This window comes from Acomys russatus, chromosome 17, assembly GCF_903995435.1.
Source record: "Acomys russatus chromosome 17, mAcoRus1.1, whole genome shotgun sequence".
NCBI classification, from domain to species: domain Eukaryota; kingdom Metazoa; phylum Chordata; class Mammalia; order Rodentia; family Muridae; genus Acomys; species Acomys russatus.
In genome coordinates this window covers 61610090-61619609 of record NC_067153.1, presented here as the reverse complement: position 1 = coordinate 61619609, position 9520 = coordinate 61610090, and the positions used below count along the sequence as shown (strand labels likewise).

The following is a 9520-nucleotide window of genomic DNA, read 5'->3' as shown; positions in this document are numbered from 1 at the left end:
TGGACTTGGAAGACCCAAAGTTAAAGCCCTAGACTGTCATGATCTCTGGCAAATCTAACATCCCTGACCTCAGTTTCCCCATCTTTCCAATGATGGAATCAAGTCTTTTTTTTTTTTTTTTTTTTTTAAGATTTATTTATTGTATATGAGTGCTTTATCTGCAGAAGAGGGTACCAGATCTCATTATAGATGGTTGCGAGCCACCATGTGGTTGCTGGGAACCGAACTCAGGGCCTCCGGAAGAGCAGGCGGGTGCTCTTAACCACTGAGCCATTTCTCCAGCCCGGAATCAAGTCTTAAATGAACATAAAGGGAATTTATAATCCCAAAGCAAGACTGAAAGTTCCTGCCCTGGGCTCCTCCTGCAACGAGTCTGTCTACACAAAAGGCCCCTCCCACAGCACACACAACTGTGGTACCCCCACGGATATCCACATGTGTCCACTCCACATTCTCCCCCAGACGTGGACATGAAGGAGTATGTGCACACTTGCTCCCTAGAGGCACTCATGCAGGGCGTGTGCTCCAAGAAATCTGGGTTTCATGCAGGGCGTGTATTCCAAGAAGTCTGGGTTTGGTCGTGGCTCAGGCCACACTGCCTGGGACACAGCAACTAGAGAGACACAACACTAAAGAGTAAAGCCCAACCTCCAGGGCCCAGAGACAGTCACATCAAAGGCCTGCAAAGGAGGGGTGATGGGCTGCGGGGCTGGGGACTGGGGTGTGTGTGGGGTGGTATTTCCTTCTTAAAACTCATACATAGGATCTCAAAAGATCTTAAACGGCTGCTCATGTTTTTTTTTTTCTCTCTCTCTGTCTCTCTCCCCCTCCCTCCCTCTCTCCCTCTCTCCCTCCCTCCCTCTCCTCTCTTCAGATCCCAGTTCTTACAACCTCTTAAGGGAGCACAGCAGTTTCAGTCTCACTTAAAAATATCACCCAGGGCCAGGCACAGTGGCACACACCTTTAATCTCAACACCAGAGAGGCAGAGGCAGGTGGATCCCCTGAGTTCAAGGCCAGCCTGGTCTACAGAGCGGAGTCCAGGACATCCCATCCAGGGCTACACAGAGAAACCTTGTCTCAAAGAAAACAAAATAAAAAAGAACAACAAAAAGAGAAACAAAAATGTGCCGGGTGTGGTGGCGCATTGCCTTTTAATCCCAGCACTCGGGAAGCAGAGGCAGGCAGATCGCTGTGAGTTTGAGGCCAGCCTGGTCTACAAAGTGAGTCCAGGACGGCCAAGGATACACAGAGAAATCCTGTCTCGAGAAACAAAAACAAAAACAAAAACAAAAAAAAGATAACACTTCAGCACAACCCCTCTCCTCATAGGAAACTGGACCTAGAAACTGAGAAATTAGGTCTGGTGGAACTCTGCCCCTAGCCCAGCCCAGCCCTCCACCCCAGCTAGGTACAGCTTATTCTTGTTTTGTCCTCCTGTCCCACCTTTCAGCCTGCCCACCCAAGGGTCCTGACTGGACTGTTCTCAGCCAGGATGCAGCATCCTTGGCAGCTGCAACTCAGACCAAAACCGAGTGAAAGTTTGTGCCTGGCTAGTGGCTGTGTAGGGTGGTGCTGCACCCGAAGGGTGTTTGGAGTAGTTGAGCTAAGGCAGCAGGTGGAAGGATTCTACCTGGGTTTTGCGAAGTCCCCTGAGGGCTGCAGTGAGCTCTGGCTTTCACTGCCACACCTCAGCCCTAGGGCGGGAGCTGGCACTATGAATCACAGGTGGCTGGTCACCCTTTAGTCCCAACTCCTCATTTCCCTCACCATATCCCCAGCCCTCCCTTCTAGAATCACGACTGCTTTCCACAGAGTCGAAGCCACTCAGGAGTGACCTGTGCCTGTAACAGAATGTCCCCAATCAGCAGCTGACATCCCTTCTGCCCTCAGGACACTGTGGGGTGTAGCACCGTCTCCCAGCGAGCCGTCCAGTCCCGGGGCTGCTGGCTGGGCATTAGCTAGGCATCCAGGAAACACTCCTTCTCCCAACCCTTACTTCCGACTCTGCCCCTAGAGACACTTAGTTACATCAATTCCCTATTACTTTAGGCAAGAGCAGAGAGATCAATTAGCTTAGAGTAGCCTCTTAGCAGATAGCAGTCCGGGAGGACTAGCTGGGGTGGGAGGGGGGGAGGTGCAGGAGTGGGGGAGGGGCGGGAGAGGGAGCCAAGTTGCCCAAAGGCTGTGTGTCTACGCTGGGGAAAGAGGGGAGGACACAGCAAGAGAAGCCGCCGTACCCCAGGGTCTCTGGGTTCCTGCAGCTGGCCTTGCCCACCCGGCTCCTCTCCCCACACTGCAGCTCAGTCCAGGGACTTCCCAGGGAGGAAGGCAGGACGAGGTGTGCGTGTGTCTGAGTTCCTCCAGTGAGTGGAGCCTCTTGAACTTGTTTTTGCCTCCCCTCACTCCCCTGGGCAGGGTCATCAGGACAGCCTGCCTTCCCTCCTCTTCCTCTCCTCACCCTGCCAGCCCCTCCCTAGTGGGAGGGTGATAAGATCAGTCCCCTAAGGACGTTAAGGATGTTCGCTCTGAGGTTCCGTGGGGTCCAGAGGGAGGAAAGGGTGTTAGAGAAAGGGCTGCCATCCCTGGCCTTTGGTTATTTGTTGTTTGTTTATTATTATTTTTACTTTTTGTAGTTGTTGGCGCAGAACCTAGTACCTCATTCTTGGCAACCAAGCACCCCACCCCACCCGCCCCCCACCCTTCCACCCCCATCCCCTCTGCCCTCTGGCCCCTCCACCCCCACATCGCTAAGCTGCATCCCCAGGCCTCTAGTTGCTTTAGATGACCCCTCTCTGTCCCCAGTCTGAGCCCCAGGATCACACCTCCTCTTAGATTAGCACCTCCCTCCAGCATTCCAGAACATTCTTGTCTCCCTTCAAAACGAAGCCTGGAGGAGGGCCCACCCCGTTCACTGGGTGATTGTCCCCACTTGAACATCTAGAGGAATCCTGCTTGAGATTGCTGCTCCTCCTACCACACCCCTACTTCAGAATACCCACGGTCTGTTTCCTCTTTCTCTCCCGAGGCCCAGACATGAATCCCTGCTTCTTTCTCCCTAGGCGAAGGCTGCAGGGCTGGCACAGGGCGGAGTGGGCGACCATCTGCAGGCCCCCTCCCATCGGTGCTGCTCAGCATTCCAGCCACGTTGCTCTCCCAGTGCCAGGGATGGATAAGGCGCAGCTGGGGGCTGCCACCAGCTGTGACTGTGCTCACTCCAGGCCCCCCTCCCACCACCCGGAGACTGGCAGCAGCTGAGGCCCCACTCCCACCCGGCCATGGAACCCCCCCCCTGCCCTGCCTTGGCCTGGCTGCCCTCAAGGTGAGGAAGGAGAGATGAGCTGCAGACTTTGTTGTTGCTCCGGTAACCAAGCACCCCACTGGGAAGGAAGGGAACTGGCTAGGAAAGAAGGGGCCTTGTCTTGGGTCTTCCTTGCTTTCTTGGTTACTCAGATGTCTGATCTCTACCCAACTGGTTTACCTAGAGTATCCCGTCCTGTACTGCCACCTGCCTTTCTTCAGTCCCAAATGACTTTCAACATAATTTCTCCCAGACTTAGCTCAGGCCCCACACTCTGACCACCGGTCCTGCACCTCCTGCGGGTGAGCTGAGTCCACAAGCACATCTACAGGGGGGATGGCCAATCAGGGGCTACGGAATCCTCAGGCACTGGAGTAGCCCCGTTCTGTACCTTCTCGAACAGTCCTCACAGAGTAGCTGCCGTTTACACGACACACAAAGGGGCCCACATATGCCCATGCACACCGTATCCGCAGAGTGAAGGCTTGGGCCCTCAGTGAAGACTCCCAGCTCGGCCGGGCGTGGTGGCGCACGCTTATAATCGCATCGCTCAGGAGGCCAAGATAGAAGAATTGTGAATTTTTAGACCAGCCTGGACTACAAAGTAGGACATCTCCTTCATCTCAAAAGTAAAACACAAACGAACAAAAAAGACCCCTTTCTCTTGAGGGATGTCAGGAGAGTCTCCTGTCAGCTCTGACCCTGAAGACAAACGTTTTCTCTTAGTGCTGCGCTGGCTCCGAGGTTAGATCCACGTCCTCGACACACTTCAGGCATAGGGGAGAATGATAAGGCTGGGAGGAAGATGTTCTTATAGGACCAAGGAGGGGAGGGGAGGGGAGGGGGAGGGGAGGGGAAGAGGAGGGGAGGGGAGGGGAGGTGGAGGGGAGAGGAAGAGGAGGGGAGGAGGAAGAGGGGAGGGGAGGGGAGGGAGGAGGAGGGGAGGGGAGGGGGGGGGGGGGAGGAAGAGGGGAGGGGAGGGGAGGAGGAGGGGAGGGAGGGAGGAGGGGAGGAGGAGGAGGAGGAGGAGGAGAAGAGGGAGGAGGAGGGAGGAGGAAGAGGGAGGGGAGGGGAGGAGGAGGGCAGGAGGAAGAGGGGAGGAGGAGGGGAGGGGAGGAGGAGGGGAGGGGAGGAGGAGGGAGGAGGAAGAGGGGAGGGGAGTAGGAGGGGAGGGGAGGAGGAGGGGAGGAGGAAGACCGGAGGAAGAGGGGAGGAGGAGGGGTGAGGAGGGGAGGGGAGGAGGAAGAGGGGAGGAGGAGGGGAGGGGAGGGGAGGGGGAGGGGAAGAGGAAGAGGAGGGGAGGGGAGGAGGAAGAGGAGGGGAGAGGAGGAGGAAGAGGAGAGAAAGAGGGGAGGAGGAAGGGGGGAGGAGGGGAGGAGGAGGGGAGGAGGAGGGGAGAGGAGAGGAGGGAAGGGGAAGAAGGGAGGGGAGGAAAGGAATGGGAGCCACCTTAGGACTGGAGAGCCAAAGGAGAAAGCCATCCAGGCCCTTCTGCACCAAGGAGCTATCACTTGCAGATCGCTACAGGCAGGCATGGTGGTGCTCTTGAGGAAAGAGCCTGGTGGTGAGGTCCACCTGCCGGCAGTGGGCAAAGGCTGGAGACTTTGGATTCAGTCAGCCTAGGGTCTGCTCTTTGACTCAGGCTGAGAAGCAGCATCTCTAGTGTTCCCTGACAATACAGAACCAAGAAGTGCCACAACTGGGTCTTCAGGACACTGGCGTGTGTGTGTGTGTGTGTGTGTGTGTGTGTGTGTGTGTGTGTCCCCTGAGCGAGAAGCCACAGCTGGGTCTTCAGAATGCTAGCATGTGAGTCTGTCCCATGAGTGAGAACTCACATTGGGGCTGGAGAGAGGGCTCAGCAGTTCAGAGCACTTGGCGCTCTTTCAGAGGAGCGAGGTTTGAGTCCCAGCAGCCACATCAGGCGTTTGTGACTGCCTGTAACTCCCAAGGGCCCAATGCGCTCTTTCTAGCCTCTAAGGACACCCACACACGCATGCCCATATGTACATGAGGAAGCACACACACACACAAATAAAAATAACATAATTTTTAAAAAAAGGACAGGTTGCTTTAGAACTATGCAACCCAAACACATCTCTTTCTGACAGCTTAGAATTGTCTCTCCAACAGTATGGGCCACTCCCATTTCATTACATGTGTGTGTGTGTGTGTGTGTGTGTGTGTGTGTGTGCGCGCGCGCGTGCGTGCGCGCACCACAGCACTCATGTGGAAGTCAGAGGACAGTTTGTGGGAGTTGGTTTTCTTCCACTGTGCGGATCTCAGGGTTTGAACCCAGGTCGTCAGGCTTCGTGGAAAGCACCTTTACCCACTGAGCCATCTTACCAGTCCCCAACTAAACTTTTCATGGCCTTACAACATCCGTATTTTACACCTTAGCACCTCCCTACTTTGAGCCATGCACTTACCTCCTGCATCTTACACAACTAGCATCTAAGCCAGCCGGTTCCTCTCCTCCCTGGTGGTCCCCTTCTGCTTGTATAGTCAATGTGCTGGAGACAGACAGCTTCTTTCTCTCCTGTCTTCACCTACAGTTCTAATTCTCTTGGAAACACAGTTTATGAGCCTGGGAAGGTCTGGGGAATCTAGGACTTTGCTGTTGTGCAGGAGCAAAAGAGAAAACGTGGCTGCCCCCGGGGTAACAGCCTCCCACATGGCTGGGCAGGAATTGTGGTCTAGGAACCTTTGTCGCAGGATTGACAAAGGCCCCCAAACGGGTCTGCATCACAGAGCTTAAGGAGACTGGGAAGTCTTGTGTAAGCTCGCAGGGGATGTGAAAGCATGCTGGGGCTCTAACCTCTTCACACAAACAAGCGGGCCCATGAAAGCCTAACACCAAGAGGAAGCAAGGAGGCTGAAGAGACAGGTGGTCAGGGAGGAGAGAGAGGGGTACTAAGGGTGGAGAGTCAGGAAGAGGCAGAGGAGGAAGGAGATCTGGGGAGCAATGTCAAACTTGGGAGTGGCACAGAAACTTCAGGGCCAGCAATACTAAGATAAGAGCATAGTGCCCTGGCACCTATGGAGACATGGGTTCTAATCCCGGATCTGTCATGAACCAGCGGGCTAGTGAGCTGAGGCAAATTATTCTGCTTCTTTGTGTCTCTGTCTGCACATTTGTAAAATAGAGATAATGTGGTTATTTATCAAAGGATTGAGAGAGTCTAGACTCCAGATCCTTAGAGTTTTTCTAGCCTTTATGTGTGTGTATTGGTGTGTGGGTGTGTACTGGTGTGTGTGTGTGTGTGTGTGTATTGGTGTGTGTGTATGTATATCAGTGTGTGTGTGTATGTGTATTGGTGTGTGTGTATATGTACTGGAGTGTGTGTATGTGTATTGGTGTGTGCATGTGTGTGTGTATGTGTATTGGTGGGTGTGTATATGTATTGGTGTATGTGTGTGTATGTGTATTGGGGTGTGTTTGTATGTGAATTGGTGTGTGTGTGTATGTGTACTGGGGTGTGTGTATATGTGTATGTGTATTGGTGTGCATGTGTGTGTGTGTGTATTGGGGTGGGTGTGTGTGTGTGTGTGTGATCTCCCTACAGAGCCCAAGCCGCACACCTTGAACTCAACCTCCTCTTGCCTCCGTTCCTTATGTTCTAGGACTACAGGCTTGTGCCATTGTAGCCAGGGGATTCATTTGTTCAGTTTCAGAAAGAGCCTTATTTTGTTGCCTAAGCTGGTCTCGAACTCACAGGCATTGACTGTTCATCTTGCCTCAGACTCCTAAGTATCTGGGACAATGTGTCAACATGCCTGTACACAGTTTTGGTTTGTTTGACACAGGGTCTAGCTGTGTAGTTCAATGGCCTCAAAGTCCCAATTGGGCTCAGCTTTCCAAGTGCTGGGATTGCAGGTGTGTCCCCCCCAGCAAGCTGTGTGTGTGTGTCCCCACAGTCAGCTATATGTGTGTGCTCCACAGCACACTATGTGTGTACACCCCAACAACCAGCTATGTGTGTATATCCCCACAGCCAGTCATGTATGTGTGTACCCCCACAGTTAGCTCTGTGTGATTTTTAACCCTGAGGAATCTGTGTGAATTGCCCAAGAGTGTACCCAGCATATCAGTCGCCAAAGTCAGTTCCCCAGAACCTGTGGTGTCAGCTGAGGGCATTGCCAAGAGCGTCAACAGGATTTGGTATAAATGGCAGGGACGGCATCTCCATTTTCAAGAGGCAAAGAAAGCCTCCAGTTCAGCTGTGACTGTGCTGCCCTGCGAGTGTGTGTGCACTCACGTGTGCGCGTGTGCCTGAGTGTGTGTGTGGTGAGAGCGTCGTGGAAAGAATGACCCGCGTGGCTGCTCCCTCGGAAGCTTCCCTTCCCCTCCGGCTTCACAAGCTTTTTGACAAGCAGTCATGTCGCCCAGGAGGATCTTAGCCGACGCATGCAAACTCGGTTTCCCGGCTTCCGTAGGGCTGGGAATGTGGGGTGGCAAAGTCACCCGTTTCTTCCAAGCTCCCAGGTGACAGCCTTGCTACTTTTGAGTAATGAGACTGTAGCTTACCTACCACTAACAACTCTGACCTCTGTGGGCCATAATGTAAGATTGGAGGGGTTGGAGCCACTCAGGGTGACGTGTGTTTGTGTGTGTATGTGTGTGTGTGTGTGAGTGTCTGCATGGGTGATTGGTGTAGTGTATACCACAAGCTTTTCCTCTCTGCCATCACGGATCCAGAGCGCAGGCCCAGGTCTTCAAGCAGTACAAAGGTACCATGTGCTGAAAAAAGTCCTTGTCGGCCAGAAGTAAACCCCAGCACACCCAGAACGGCTTCCTCCTTGTCCCGTCCCCTTCTAGGGACGTGGGTGACACACTCTATACCAGGGACTCACTCACCACTTTGAAGTCTTCAGCGCTGCAGGCCTCCCCTCGGAAGTGGCAGGAGAGCAGCATGTCGCGAATGTCATGCCCTGCTCTATCGTAGAACTCACGCATGTTGAAGGGCTTGGGCTTGAAGCTACGGAAGTTGGCCTTGTCCTGCAACATCTCCAGCTGCTTTTCGTCGGCCATCTGTGTGTCCGGTATCTCATACCTGGAGCCCAGGGGTGAGTGGCACATGGATGAGAGTGATCACCAGGGGCTGTGCCCTACTTGGGGTGGGGTGGGGGTGGGGGGCAGCGCTCAGGCCCCGGAGGATCAGATCTGGGCGCAGATAGGCAAAGGAGGAGAGCTGGGCACGTCAGGAGAACCTGACGCACGGGATGTGAGGAGACAAAGGACATGTAGTGGCTGCTGGGGGGCTGGGATGAGAAACATGAACAGATCAGGAGCTATAGGTAGCACGGTGTCTCCCCAGTAAAGGTGGTCCATTGCATCCCCTAAGTGAGGCAAGGAGGATACAGTGGCAGGAGGAAGGTAAAACTCACTCCAGGAAAGGAGCCACAAACACAAAGCTCAGGCTAGGTGGGGACAGAGCGGTTCTGACCTATGCTGGCTCAGGTTGTGTGTAGGTATCTGGTGCCTCTCTGCTCTGAGTGGCGGGTTTAAGGGGGTGCTAGAGGGCAGAGCCGGTTGCCTTTTGGTGGGCTAAGGAGGCTGCCGTTCTGCAAGCCATGCAGAGGGGTGGATGGGAGCTGCCCACCTGTTGTTGAGCAGGGCCAGCAGCTCCCCAGCGTGGTACAGGTCATTCTTTGAGACTTGGCTAAAGCGAAACTCGTTGAGGTTGCAGAGAGTGACGGCAGGGAAGGTGAGCTGGGAGGCAGCCACCTCGTCAAGCTTGGTGACGTGATGGTAGCAGAAGTAATATTGCACGCGCTCAGTGCACACACACAGCAGGACGGCCAGCGAACCCAGGAAGCACAGGGCCCACAGCGCCCGCTTCAGAGACAGCCGCTCGTAGGAGAAGATGTGCGCCAGGCCGTGCAGCGTGGAGCTGCTGGCGAAAGCCTGGATGCTCACGGGCTGGACACCACCCACCTCCTCCTCCTCGGTCTTCAGTTCCATGCTTGCCAAGGGATCCTGAGGGAAGGAGAGACAACACTCTGTCACTGTCCTGAGATGGGGGCACGTATAGGACCCCTCCAACTATGTCCGGAGGTCACTGCTCATCCAAGGGAAGGCTTCCCCTGGTGTGCAGGCTCCAAGGCAGCCTGACTGAGGGACCAGCCAAGATGATTAACCGTTCAAATATAGAGGCTCGGGGTGTCAGAATGTTCTGCGAGGAAGCTTCCCAGACTGTGGGAGACCCCAGAGGGAATGAGG

General features: G+C 54.5%; 1 protein-coding gene across 1 annotated transcript in view; it reads left to right on the top strand.

Annotated features, from left to right (window-relative positions):
- The first annotated feature begins 8223 nt into the window (after positions 1–8223).
- The window catches only part of Racgap1 (Rac GTPase activating protein 1), a 55249-nt gene continuing 53952 nt past the window's right edge, over positions 8224–9520 (top strand). The window contains exon 1 of the mRNA XM_051160338.1: positions 8224–8364. Within this exon, the coding sequence (XP_051016295.1) occupies positions 8225–8364 (140 nt within the window). The 5' untranslated portion in view covers position 8224. The remainder of the gene's footprint in view (positions 8365–9520) is intronic.